Source organism: Nipponia nippon, unplaced genomic scaffold, assembly GCF_047370975.1.
Source record: "Nipponia nippon isolate SJK-2023a ecotype South Korea unplaced genomic scaffold, ASM4737097v1 scaffold_3, whole genome shotgun sequence".
Lineage (NCBI taxonomy): Eukaryota > Metazoa > Chordata > Aves > Pelecaniformes > Threskiornithidae > Nipponia > Nipponia nippon.
In genome coordinates, this window is record NW_028262347.1 from 110,217,019 (window position 1) to 110,232,215 (window position 15,197).

The following is a 15,197-nucleotide window of genomic DNA, read 5'->3' on the forward strand; positions in this document are numbered from 1 at the left end:
GATCCAGTTGATGGGGTGTAAGTATCTTATAACTCTGTCTCTAATTATCTCCTCTTTCAGGGTCAACCTGGCAGACATTAGGCACCCTGAATGGTCAACAGTGGCAAAGGCTTTCCTACTAAAGGCTCAAGGAGAGGACTTTCCTGCTGGTCAGTTCCTGGAAGGTGGCTCCCATAATTCACAGGTTGTTTAAAAAAAAAAAAAAAACCACAAAAAACCCCCACACACATTAAGACACATTAAAGAAATGGCCAGCAGTATGGCAGGAAATCAGGAAAATGGTGCAGAACAAAGTAACAAATAAAAGGAGAAAGCACAGCAGCCTGCCCTAAGCCCAGAGACAGGGATGAAACACAGGTTTTGTGGCCAGCCTACACAAAACAATAGATGTTCAGAGAGCATCAGCCTCACGCATGTCGCTGGAGATAATAATGTGGAGAGACTATCTTGAAGAGGGAGCATTACAAAAAGACTTCTAGATCAGCTAAGAAGAGTAATCCAGTTTAAAATAACATTATTGATATTTTCACTTTTGTTTCCCCCCCAATCAAAAAATTCAAGCTCAAAATGCAAATTTTTCCATTTCTAGTTTCTTTTACCCATTTCCTTCCAGCCTCAGATGAATAGAGTGGTTACCCTTTCCTTCCAGTCTCAGATGAATAGAGCGGTTACCCATACTCAATAAGTAACAAAATCTACTAAACTATTATTAGCATGTTGTAAGGCTTAGAGCTGTGAACTAAAGAATACACAGAAAGACAAAACTGAAGCTTAACTCAAGCAAAGTGGCTATCAGTCTGCAGAGCCATGCTGCAGTCTTTCTGAACAAATACATTGCCAGCATCAATACCAATCAAAATTATTTTTAACGTATAAAAATAAAAACTAAAAAGGACCAATTGATCAACACTCTGTACCTTTTAAAGCCATTTACCTCCTCCAAAACCTTGTTTCACTGGCATGCTGTTATTTAATAGTTTTTTCTCTCAGTCTCTCTCCTCTCTCTCTCTCCTTTCCACAGTGCCAACAACTAAACGAAGCACAAAATATTGGCCTCAACACATAAGGAAAATTGAAGATGCATTTATTGTTCAGGAATACAGAGGGAAGCAGGAAAATCTATCAATCTGCCACAAGAAAACTAGGCCAACCAATGAGAAAGCTAACTTCAAGCTTTTATTCATTTTTCATTAATCTAAAATGTTAAAAGCAGGAGCAAAGCTTCCTTTTTTTCCTTCCCTAGAAGACCAATGCATTTCCCCATGATTGAGCTAAATGTAATGATTTTGGTTATAAAAAAAGTTTTTTATCACTGCTCTCTTTTCATAAAGTTAAACAAAATGTTGATTACATACAAGAAAGTGTACTATTAATAGTATAAATTAATTTTACTTCTTGAAATTTCATCACCCCCTTGCCTTTCAGCTTATTGACAGCGACTAATGATAACAAGACAAAAGCAGAGACAGGTTCCCCCATTGAAGACAGAACCTGGTCCATTTTCCTGAGTTTGATAACCACATCAGCTCTGGCTGAAACAAATTAGAGTTTTGAACTCTTGAAACTCAGAAATAAACCAGAGGAGGACATTCCTTGCCAACATGCAGTTGAGCTATGGTACTTCTTGCCATAGGATGCTCCAAATGCAGGGAGCTGACACAGGTTCAGGCAGGGGGCCAGGGCAGGCTGTGGAAACACAATCCATTTTGGTAAATTAAATGCACAGGAACTACAACTCTGAGTTGGGATGGAGACTAGAAGATCCTTGTGGGAAATATCACACTGCTACTCTACCCTAGGTGCCTGCTTTTACACACTTTTAAATTGGAGACATGGTACTGGTCTACATCATGGCTCTTTGGTCTTGGTCCAGGACAGCCACTCGTATTTTTATTGAAGGTCCAGACTGCAGAAAATTAAAAGCTGTGTAACCATAAACATTTCTAAGGTCCATGTATCATATTTTTACAGATTCCAAAACAATATTAGTAACTGAAAACTCATACAAAACAGCAAAGGAGCAAGTAAAAACAGCCAGGAAACCCAGCTGACCCAGTTCTTCAGCCTAAAGCTTCTTCCGAAGCTTTATTAGCTATTCCAATTTCAAAAAGGAAACACCAGCCAACTGAAAAGGCTTATAGACGAACTAATCATATGGAACCACTGGGTCAACATATAATTCAATACCACTATTTTGACAGCTACTTTCAGAGAAGAAAAAAAAAAAACAACAAAAAAAACAACACAACTTGACTTCAGTGCTATTTAATAAATGATTACTTGAGGGATTTTATTTGTTTAAAACAATCACTCTGCCTCAGCTAAAGCAGTACTCTGGAAAGCTAGCATTAAAAAATTATTTGCTATGATCTATTCCAAACTGGGGCTTGGCTTCTAATCCCTCTTCATTACCAAATAGCTTGGTAACCAAGTATTCCATTTGTAAAGTAGCCATAATAACGATACCAAATAGTTGACCCAAGTTCTTCAAAGGTACCTACAGAAAACAAAAACTTAAACAGCATTCAGTTACAGGGAGATTCAAACAACCAACTCCCTTAGTCTTATCAACAATACATGAAAAAACATAGAGGATATTTTCAGTTAAAGTCATTTTGTCCAATTAGCAATACTGCTGTATTATTTACTCAAAAAAGATGTCGTCCTAGTCAGCAATTTACCGTTTAACTGTATAAAATTGTTATGAAGACCATTTTATGGACCAATTTGCTAATGGATTAGTTATTAAATATAGGCACAAATTAATTAATGAGAATTGTTTCAGAAAAAATAGTTTATTAGAAACAGTTTTATAATGATAATCAATAAGCATGAAGTACTTTAAAGCGGTAACTTCATTTGCTCTAAATGCAGATTAGAATTTATTACATTTATTTAGCTCTTATGGTTATTTTTTGCTTCATCAATCTATATTGTTGACTCTTTACATTGTTATTTATAACATGTAATTGTGCAGAAAGTGGAGAGAATTATGAATAGTACAACAGTAAATGACCATTAATGTGTTTTGTTTCCACATTTAAGTGTTAGGAATTTCATTATTCATCCTTTTATTACAGAAGTAAAGGGAAAGACAAAGAAAAGTGCTAGAAAAGTTACCTTCCCTTTTTCTGCAAATCTCATTGTTTCTTTTTTCTGTTTAAACTAAAGACATTAGCACTAGAATACCTGCTATAGCTCCATGAGGACTAGCAAGTATATAAATATGCCAGGTAAGTCTTTATTTAACACTAACAGCAGTTGGCATTCATTTCATACATCTTAAATCATACAAATAGATAAATACCAAACATCTATGATTGACATCATGTCATTTTCTGATGCTCATATCTCAAATGTAGTCCTCCTCTCCTCTTCCTCAGGTATACTTAGGGTCCACAAAAAATGGGTCCTCAAATCCTAAGAACTTAATGGGACCCTATCAGCACTGTCGCTAAAGAAAGGAAAGGAAAGGAAATCAAAGGAAAGCACAACCATCAGGAAAAAAAAAAAAAACAACAAAAAAAACCCCAACCACCCACCTTAAAGATGGCTTCCTGCTCACACTGAATGGACTTATATTCCTATCCAAAATCTCCCAACATTAAAAAGTATGGAACTTCCCTCCACAAGATATAAGATATAACCAAGGGAAAGAGCAGATTAACTTTCTGAGAGCCTATTGTTATCAAACATGGAGGAAAAACGCCCCATAAAGAAACTAACTACAGATGTTATTCTCACATGCACCAGTAGTTTAACGGCTACCTGAATATCTGGTGTCATAACTCCCACAGCTTGACTCCATTTTCTGAGCACCATGTAATCCAAATTCCTTTAAACAATCATGATATCGTACTTTGAAGAGTCACCTGAAGCATAACATGACAAAATTTTACCGTCCTCCATCTACAGATAATTACCTTGCTGAAGATGAGATGATGTATGACTCCATCAGGGACTCTAGTAATAAATAAGTCTAATGATGAAAATGTTGGTACAATACAATTCACAAAATGTATGCCCAACACAAAAGCCTTAGAACGATGACATTCATTACCGAGGGAATAACGTGGTGTTTTCTTCCAGTGGAAAGCATGCTGTTTTGTGCATTTTGACTGTTTCCTTTCCTGCATCCCATATGTATTATGGATGGAAAAGTGTGGCTTTTGCAAAATTATGACGGATTTGTCAACTGCTACAGCCATAGCTGAGAACAGTTCATTAACTTGATCTAATTTAAGAAAGAGCTATATGATAAACTTAAAATGTGAATAAAACTAGCAATATCACAGGAGAAAGGAATGCAGTCCCTTGAGCTTAGATTTTCTTGTATATTGAAAAGTTTAGTTTTCTGGCTCAAGAACTGCCATGAGAATAACAGCACACATTAAGATTTCATCTTTATCACTATAATTATTTGTGTTACGCACATTTTGCAGTTGCAGAAGGACGGTTGTAATACTGTTTGAATGTTGTCACAAAGGTGTAGAGAAAACTGGAAATTAAGCTTTTCCCCTTCCCTTTTAAACAATACACAATGCTGGGGATGGAAAACAAATCTGATTATTGTGACTGTTCCCTCCGATCATCAGCAACATGTTTGGTGGGTCAATATAAAATTACTGCTTAACACAACCACATTCAGACTTCTTTACTCCGCTGGCTGCAGTTTTAACGATAAACTCTGTAAGGAGGCAGAGCTAGAGATTCAAACGTTTTTCTTCTTTGTAAGTTGTGTAATAGGATCAACTCCATCTGCCTGGCCCCAATTCCAGGCACTGCTGAACTCCAAGACTTAGTTCAGATCTCTCTGAGGACCCGTATCATCACTCATTTCAGTTCCACTCAGTAAGTTCAGAAGAGAAGGATAAAATCAGTCAGGGATCAAAGGTGATGAAGGAAGACGTAATGGAGGGTTTTAGAAAAGGAGAAGGAACTGCAAAGTCACATAAGACTAAAGGAGCGATGGAGACTGTGAGCTGAAAGCAGAGTCTGCAGCACGCAAGACAGTGAAAGCGCAGAGGCTGGCCGAGAAGTGGAGCATGCCAGAGGACCAAAAGCAGAGCTGATGAGGAGGGAGATAGGTTTTCTCCTTTTTTAGAAATGCATTTGTAGTAAAGTGTGCAATACATGTAAGCAGTGAACAAAAATAAGATGCAGATAAGAAAAAATGGGGAGAAGTATCAATGTAATAATAAAAACAACAACAATAATAATAATAAAAAAGAAAGCAAAGAATTAAAAGGTTCTGGGAATAACGGCAGATGGGTCCAAGCACAGAGGATAGGCCCTGGAAGACAAAGAGAATTAAGCCTTTTTCTTAGCATGCAAAGCTACCCTGATAGGACACATGTTAATGGGTAAAAATTCAGTTACTTAGGAGTGCTGGTAAATTTGATTCCTTAAAATTGGTAATAACTTGTGTTTTTCTTCTCCCTCTCTCTTAAATGCTGGTAGGTTTCCTGTTGTGCCAGGTTGTTAGCCCACTCCATTAAAGGAACCTTTCCTAACATTTCAGTATAGTTCCTCTGAAATTTCTATAAAACCTACGGTATTAATAAAGTTGCTCACAAACAGGTTATGCTCTTCTTCCACCCCTCTGCTCTCAAAGAAATTGATACCATGCACATTAATTTGTAATGCAGATATCAAAATAACTGTTTCCAGGGAACTACTAATATATAGTAATGTTAAGTGTTCAATTATTTCCTTAAATCTATGCTTTTCTTCAAATTTTCCAGGCCTACTTTGGTTACTACTAGTTTTAACCTTATTTTCCATTCTATTATGTAGTTTGTTCTTTTCTCAAGTTAAAGTACACATAAAACCTTTACCCTCCCAGTCTATACTTTTGTCTATAAAACATGCACTCTCTTAGGACAGTCTATCCCATAACATACAAAAGAGGGTTTTATGGGGAGACATCATCTTGATCGCTATTAGAAGGAAGAAATCACTGTAATTCTTCAATAAACAAGGAGAATAATAAATGTCCATAATTTGGAATTTGGAGGCCTTGACTTATCAGGTTACTCAAAAACCATAATGATACCTTAATAACAGAAAATCCATTAAACTTCATTTTGTGTTATACAGAGCCTACAGTATATATGTTGAAAACGCATGCCAGTGCCTTTATACCTTCATGAATTTTGATGAATAGCCATTTCAGAAGACAGCCAGTCACCAAAGAAAAGCTTAAAATATAACTTTAAAAGAATTTGCTTACTTATGCATAGCTATCAGCAAATCTAAATTCTATACAATCTAGCAATAAATCTCAGTTTTTTGCAAAGATTTATAGGTCTATGAGCATAATACCCATAAACCACTGTGTGCTTACTTTATTGGCAGAACAGCTTATACATTTGACATACTGCTGTTCAGATAAGATTATATCCAACTAAGTACAGAAAAGAAACTGTCAACAAGTCTGTAAGACTATAATAGAAACTGCAAAAGCAGAGTTTTCATATTACTAACCATACCTTCAGAGTACTCCCAAATCAGTCCCAGGCATGAAAACACAGTTGGAACTGCTTTTCAGAGAAGGGTGAAGCGTGGCATGTTGCCACAAATGTAAGAACTGCATGTTCCCTGTATTACATAATTGCAAAAGTAGATGGAAAAAAATGTTAATACTATAAATAATACAGAGTTTTTAGCCAAATTATATTTGGGAAGCCTAGAACTAGACAGCAAACTTGTGATTGATCAAAGTTAATCATAATTGATTAGAGAAGCACATACCCAACCTTTTCATGTTTTGTATGCCTTTACTGCTCTGAGGGTTTGGATATTCTATCAGGAAGATGGAAAGGGAGAAAGCTTAGAAATCAATAGGCAATTTTTCCTCAAAAATCTAAGTCAAATAGCATAAGTAGTGATTCTTGAAAACATGCACAAATATTATTAAGTAGTGAAAACCAAGCTGGCACAAAGCTCTGACTCTCAGATGTGCACGAAGTGTGTAAGCTTCATATATATGAATGTGTTTCTTACTGGCTGTTAGAGGAGAACCTCTGTCTCGGTAAAGATACTCTGACCTTTAACTTTCAGACTTATGCCAGCTCTGTATTACAGAAACAGGACAAAAGACGGTAGTGAGGGAAGTAGGGATAGATTATCTGGAACATGGTTGGATCCAACAGCTGCAAAATTTGTGATGACAGAGGGTCCCAAATAGGGAGAAACTTCACACAAGAAAGCAGTGTTACTCTGGCTATTTCTGCCCAGAAAGTTTCTGGGTCTGTGTTAATGGCAAAGAAATAAATGGGCTTCCAGAGTCACAGGGGTTAATATGACCCTATTGTTCTACAGCATCAAACAATTAAATAAGATTTGTGATTTTAAACCTCTGAAGATGCAGAAAAAGGAGAATGTATACAATATTAAAGCTTTAGAGTTTCATTTTAATGACATTCTTCTGACCCTTTCCTTCTGGCTTTTCAGACCTGTTTTAAGAAAGTCCTCTCCTCTTCTTCACTTCTCACCCCACTACTCCATCACTCCCCCCTCTTCACCTGACCTTACATCTTATAATGCTGTCAGGATATTTAGAAGGGGACAAGGAAAGAAGAAAGAAAAATGTATTTTGAGAAAATGTTTCAGTATGCCTTCTAAAAAAAAAAAAAAAAAAAAAAGAGCAGCTACATTTTCAAATCTTTAAAGAACAGTCCATTTTAAGGGCTGACAGTACTTTGGTCCCGAGGGGCAGCAACTCATGCAGCTTCCTATAACGGCAAATTCCACATACATAAATCACCTTCTCCCTGGCCACAGCCTCACTGCAACAGATGAGAATACCTACACTTTAGAAACAAATTTCTGTTTCACATATCTTCTGATAGTTAAAACTAAATAGGTTTTATGAATATTAGGCCAACCTACAAAAAAAAGGCAAAGAAAAAGAGCCAGTGACATATACTAAATCTCTTCCTGCTTAAGGCAAACAAGGTCAGTAGCTAACCAACTGACAAATTATACCATATCATAAAACCCCAGCTTCATTTAGGACTTCTCAATAGGTATCAGATATACATTTATATGATAAAACTCCCTTCCCACATGCATTACTATCCTCTTGTCTATCCTCACCAGTTCATTTTTACCTCTGGAATGAAACCAAGTATAAGATCACAATACTGCAAATTTCTCAGTATGCAGCAAAAAAAAAGGACTTGATTTCTACGTGAAGTTATCAAATTAATGAACTGTTCAACACTGTAAAATAATCTTATCTGTTTCCAAAAATTCTCATCCCATTCTCTTGCACAAACTGCTTTCCTCAAAGCAAGTTACACTGAGGACTTAAAAGCACCAGGAGGATATATGGCACTGTTTTAACTTATGACATGTGAATATTAATAATAATAAAGAGAGAAAGAAACTTCAGCATGATTCATATAACTTTAAGAAGTTAATCTGGTAACTACTAAAGCAGTCTTTGTTGTATTTTGGACATTATTTGCAAAGAGAGTTCTATTTTCCTTAACAGAATTTTTTCACCCTTCTCTTGTGTTAAAATTTCCAGTAATGCCAATGCATCAGTTTCATCCAAAGAAAATCATAATTTGGAAGTGGTCATAGTACTTCCTGCTATTGACAAGCAGACAAGAGAATTCAGGTGCAGATATTCCTTCGTCAGAAATAACATAAAGAAAAATAAAATATTTTCAATTATGGTACTTTGTAGCCACTCTAGGTGAATCTAGAACATGAAATATCAAGGAAGATTAGACTAATATCAAAAGACTTTTCATCTCTAGTGGTGTTCTCCTCTTTATTTTGCTCTCCCCAACCACCTCTCCCAGACCTTCCAAGTCTTATGTGTATTTTATGTCAGTTTGCTTTAGGTTAGGAGTTTCTTTCAGAACAACAAACTGCCTTTTTTTTTTTTTTTCTCCAAGAGTTTTGGAGAAAGCATGTATAAATATGTATACACACATAAATAATGGAGCAGGAAACCTGTTTTTTATTCTTTTTTTCTGCCACTTTAAATGAACACAGGAAGCTAACCAAGGTGAAAATGTTTGTGAAAACCTTTATAATGAGAATTAGCCTACCTTCTTTAATAATGCCGTTATTTACAAATTAGCAATGCTATGTGAGATTTCATATCAATAAAGAAAAACATGTGAGTTTTAAGATGGGGAAATAAAACTACTGAATAATATTTTTTGTTCATCCTTTCCTCAATTCTTGCTTTGTTTGCTTTGGCTAGCTTAAACTCTAAGCTTTTTGGGACATAAAGAACATTTTTGTGATCTATTTTTACAGCAAGATGCTTATATTAAATAAACCATATTGATATATCCTAGACTGAATATAGGAGCGTAAACGACAAGACTGGACATGAAACAAATACAGTAATATAATAATTTTGAATAAATTCCAGTAGACATGACATAAATGAATGTGACAGAAAAGTAATTTTGGGACAGAGAAAAGCGGGGCAATGCTGCTTTCAGAAGACTACTTAATGTTTATAAAGTGCTTTGAAGATGAAAACCCCTACGTACATATTATGGCTATGGATTACCACTGGAGTCATGCAGCCTTACTCTAAAATTGAGAATCTGAGGAATTTGAGACAACCGCCAATTCAAAGTCAGAAGAAATGCATAGATACAAAAAATAGGAAGAGTCCTATATGATACAGAATTGCTATGAGCCATACAATACCTCAAATTTTCTTCATTTCTATCACGACAGTTGAACAGCAGATTTCTATAAGTGTACCTGTGGGTAAAATCTGTAAAAATAACAACCTTCAGTATAAATGTTGGACTTTCTTTTGAATTGAGGGAGGAAAAAAAAATAGTGATGCTACTGTCAGAAACTGATGGCATTTGTAACTTCAAAGTATATTCCGCGCAGTGATATCAAGACATGTATTGAACTGAGAACTTCTTAGACTAAAAGGATAAACTTTTTAACACCACTTGACAGAAAAAAAAAGAAGTACACAAAGTAACCTACCAATACACTGTCCACTTTACATGGAATAACTCAGAAAATAAGATCATCTGCTAATTTCTGAAATTTCAAATTGTAGGACTTCCACATTGCATAAAGCAGCAACACAATTTTTACTGTCATATTCCATATAGCCAAAATTGCAGCAAGTCAGTCAAAAGTTTAACAACTAAAATTTCCGTTAGCATAGAAGAGAAAGAAAATTGCAAATAATCTTTTCCTCTAGAGTTACACTTTAACAACCCAATCACACAACTGAAAAAGAAAATAATTGTAAAATATTGATTCCATATAAGAATTCCCAAGTATTCAGCCATAAAGTCTAAACTGAGAAAACTATATTACCCTGCCTCCTTGTTGGGTCTACATTTCTGTGCCTACCGAGAGCAAAGCGGGGAGAGCAGATCACTTAAATTAGTGATTCAAAAACTGTATTCTTCATGGAAAAAAAAGAAGAGTAACTCCCTTACTCCACCCCTGCCCCAACATACAAGGCACAGAAATACATGTTGCAAATCAATAAGGGTTAGAATTCCTTTTAACAAGATACATGCAAATATTTCGTGAAGCTACAGCTAAGTTTTTTCTTTTGATCCACATCAAGCACTTGAATCCCATTTCCAAAGCAGTAAAATACTAAATAAAGACAGTAAAACAGAGTCCAGAACAAGCTTTTTTTGTTGATTTTGTTTTTTAATATAAAATAAAGAGGAAGGGATAGTTGCTTTATCAGCTTATATTCTGATTTTATTTCTAGTGTGATTGTTTGTTATTGGGAGTGTTCAGACAGTACTGAATAGCTCTAGTGTTCATATGATTTCAAAGAAACTATGCAAACTTCCCCACCGCCTAAACTGGAAATAATTGGTCCAAACCTGTCAAGAATAAGCACTTCTTCAGTGACTTCACACTTGTTTGTAGTCACTGTGTGTGACTGTGTCAGAAGTATTTCCAGTAGTGATACTTTATTAGTACATATATGCCATAAAGAGCCTAAATCTTCAAACTCAGCCAAGGTCCATGGTCACTTAGGTGAAAAAAACATTAAACTAACAAATCATAACTTCTTAAATTTGCTGATAAGCAACATCACCTAGCATGTAAATTAAATGTTACACATCCACAGCTTCATCTCTTAACGGCTTAAGAGATACAGCAGAGGCAACTCCTCTGTCATCTTTGCAGAACAGTTAAAAGAGTTTGGCTTCAATCTTCCCTTCCAAAAGAAAATAGCACTAGGGAAGTAGCATCCCTATATAATAAATATATATATATGAGAAGATTAATTCATCTGCCCAAACCTCCCCAAACTGTTTGTTACATTGTTTCATTACAGTTGCTACTGCATCTGAATAGACATTCCTTTTATTCACCTCTATATTTCTCAATTGTTAAAGCAATCCAAAAGGTTATGCTCCATATGTTAAAGTTCTCTTTCTCTCTGTGGGCCCATAAAACTGAATGGAAGCAGGCAGCATCTACTGGAATATTCTCTTTTGCCCAAGTCTTCCATGCAGCTACAAAAACAAATGTAAGAGCACTAGTGTTTGAGGTTTTTATCATTATTTCCTGCAGCTGGCCAAATCTCACAAGTGTAATTTAATTCGTCAAAAACAGTTTCTCCTGGAAAATCTTTGACACGTTCAATCAAATTGTCATCTGTATGTTCCAGCTACTGAAAATTATTATGCCCTAACACAGATTTTAAACTTTTTTTCCTTTTTACCTTCAAGATTTAGCCTTACATTTACTTATTGAGAAGAAAAAAATCTGAGAAGACAGACTGTAAGAGGAAAGGGAGAAGTTTAGGTGATACATGGTACTGTACTCGTCCACATGAAACACAACAAAAAGCAATGGTTTGTATGTTTTATATCAACTAAGGACAGCTCATCAGGTCTCAGGTCAATGGCTATTTGTAATTAAGTTAAAAAAAAATAACACGGTATCTTTCTAATGAGTATGAGCAAGGGTTACTTGAAATGTGCACATTTGGGGTGATAGTATCAAGTTTGCTACTGGTGCCTAAAGTATAAGGGATAATGTGTAAGTGAGCAAATCCTCCCACTTACCACTTCAAATGCACCACCTCCCCCATTCATCTTTTCTCACTTCTGTTTCCAATTCAATTTCTTTTCATTACAGTGAATACATACGTCTGTTGATCTTATGGTCAGCTGGATTCATCTACTGGTACTTAACCTTGTTAAAAGAAAAGTTTCTAAAAAAAAGATCTAAATAAGACTCTGTAAATCAATGCTTAAGAAGAAAAATCTTTGCAGATGTGCTAAGTGTGAGAGTTTCTACGGATCTTTAACCATGGAAAAAAACAGTTTCTGCCTGCCCAAGATGTCAACATTTTATACTTTTGGGGGACTACAAACTATATAGCCAGTTACATAAACCACAAAAGTAGCAGTGAATTTATCACCTAGGTCAAAACTTACGTTGATGTAATAATTTTATTCTAAACCAGCCTATTAAAATTTAGCAGGAAGTGTAGTTATTATATCTTGTATATTAACAAGCAAAAGTTTCCCAAATGAATAATCTGCATACAGTTAATCAGCATCAAGTCACTCAACAGTTATAGACAAAACTGAACTGAGGAGTACGCAGCACATCTGTACATTTACAAGCACAAGCTCCCCAGATGTTATAAATTACTGTTTTTACCAGTTGTCTCCTAAAAGTGTTGACTTAAAGAAAATGCAGTGAACAGTGGAGATATTCACAGCAGGAATTGTCAACAGAACTAAATTCAACAGTAAAAGATCTGTTGATATGTGCATGATCTAAAGGGTAAATGTCACAGAGCTATTACTGCTTGGGTCCACTACAGGGACATTACTTTCACCTACACTTGATGATACAAAGTTCTACTACTTTACTTACAATACAGACCATTTATTCAAGTTTAGCTATGTGCAACAGGCAACAGAACATCATAACCTATTTCCAAGTCACTCGGAAAAAAAAAAAAAAAAAAAAAAGCAAAACACCAAACTGTGAGTCGGTTTCAATTACCAGACAACTCAGAACAATATTGGAGATTTGGTCGTTTTGAAATGGTTGTACACAAACTCTTGTTAAAAAAGGAGACATCAAATTTCAAACTTTATTTAGAGGAGACGAGAAAGAAGGGGGAAACCAGTTGATTACACAGAACTCCAGAAGGCAGTTTACCATTATCGACACCATTCATTTATTGCCCGGATAGCCTGAGCCCATCCCGTCGCCAGAGGAAAGGTGCACCAGCGAGCTCCATCAGTTCTGCTAGCACTGACATTTTCCAAACCACCATACCCAGCAGCATGCAATTTACATCAGGGTAAACCCAGCTTCCCCAGCTCGACCAAAACGCCAGCAAGAGTTTCCAAACTGAGAACAAAAAAAAAAAAAAAAAAAAAAAAAAAAAAAAACCAAGCCCAAACTCTCACATACTTTTTTTAAAAGCCGGGCCAGGGTTATAATCTGCGCGGAGCGGTTCTGCCTGCCCCTGCGGCAGCGGCCGGGGCACGGCCCCGCCGAGGGGTCCCCCCCTACCCCTCTGCCGTGGGGCACCCCCCGCCCCACGCCAGCGCCTCCCGCGGGGGGAATCCCGGGGCGGCCGCCGCCAGGTGCGCGCTGCCCCGCGGCCGCGCTGCCCCGCGGGCCGTACTCACAGGGACACGGTGCGGTTGGGCAGCACGGCGGGCTGCAAAGTTTCCACCAAGTCGCCGCCGCTGCAGACCACTTTGATGCGGAGGGCCGGGCGGCCGGGCCCCTTGGAGCGCTCGGCGGCGCAGAGGCAGCGGTCCACGATGAGGTCGGGGCAGTTCCTGCTGCCCCCGCACAGCCCCAGCACGGCGGCCACCAGGCAGAGGCGGCGGCACAGCCCGCGCATGCTGAGCCAGCGAGCGAGCCGCCAGCTGCCGCGCCCGCCGCTCCGCGCCGCGCATGGCACGCGCCGCTCCGCGCCAGCTCCGCGGCCGCCGCGGTCCCCTCCACGCCTCCTGCGCCCACCCCGCCCCGCCTCGCCGCGCCTCTCGCTGCGGCCGGCTCCGCTCGGAGGGACCCCCCCCTTCCTCCTCCTCCTCCTCCTCCTCCTCCGAGGAGCCGCCGCTCCTTTCCTGCCGCAGCCCGTGCAGCGGCGGCGCTGGGCGGACCCCGCGGCGCGCAGCGGGGCCCCCTCCTCCCGCCGCCGGCCGCCGCCCGCCGCCCACCGGGCGCGGCCCCTCCCGGGGGGCCGGGGCCGCCCCCGCGCCCCGCCGGCAGCCGCGGCCCCGGGGAGCTCCCTGCGCTGGCCGCGCTGAACCGCGGAGCTTCCAGCCCGCTTTGGGTGTCCGGTCACTGGGGGGAAAACAGAAACGCCAAGGACGAGCTGCGCTGCAAAGCGGGTGCGAGCAGCCTAGGCACAGGTTGGAAAATCAGGAGGTGGAAAAAAATTATACGGGCTTGGAATCTAGTTTTGATAATAGCCATCTTTCCAACCGCTCTTGTGAAACGTGTGTGCAAAGTGCTCTTCACACCTACAGTGGTGGGAAAGGAACTTCAGGCCATGGGCAAAGGTCAGTGTAGACCAAGAGACAGGACAGTCCTCCAGCCAGCTCTGGGCTGACCGGCCACCGCCATCGCGGAGGGTCCATGCGGTTAGCTGACTTCAGACACCTCAGGTAATGCTGTGGACATGTCCTACATCAAAGGTTTGATCTGTAGTCAAAGACTTCATCATCCAGGTCAACGAGCAGATTTCTTTCTTTTCTGCTTGTATTTGTATGTTATTTATGGCACTCTATGGCTTTGGAGCGTTCTCGGTAGTATTTTATCCAATATGATTAGTAACTCTTAGGGCAGATTTTCAGCATCAACTGCAAGCTACCCTGTTTTTTGCTGGAAGTAAAGAAAAATTCCAATTTGTAACAGGGACTTACATTTTTAATGGGCTTTTACAAAAAGAGCAAGTTCCTTGCCTTTTCTTACTCAATGGAGGCTCACAATGCACATTTTCATTGCAGGATCTAGGCCAAAGTTAGTAATAGCCTGCCATGGCTGTAAAGCTATTTTAAGAAATAACTAGTTTTTTTAAAACAATATTGTATTATAGTCCCTTAGGGAAGATTTGTCTTGAACATTTACAGTGCCTGTTATCACTGTGTTCTAATACCTAATTGGAGCCTTTAGGCACTAAGTTTATTAATAAAGTGATAGAAGGGTTAGTGCCCTTGTGAAATTCC

The 15,197-nt window shown here is 38.7% G+C and overlaps 1 protein-coding gene across 1 annotated transcript in view; it reads right to left on the minus strand.

The window, feature by feature from the left end:
• ADGRA1 (adhesion G protein-coupled receptor A1) overlaps positions 1 to 13,949 on the minus strand; it is a 285,341-nt gene extending 271,392 nt beyond the window's left edge. Inside the window, exon 1 of the mRNA XM_087767270.1 lies at positions 13,647 to 13,949. Within this exon, the coding sequence (XP_087623396.1) occupies positions 13,647 to 13,867 (221 nt within the window). The 5' untranslated portion in view covers positions 13,868 to 13,949. The remainder of the gene's footprint in view (positions 1 to 13,646) is intronic.
• Positions 13,950 to 15,197: the final 1,248 nt, after the last annotated feature.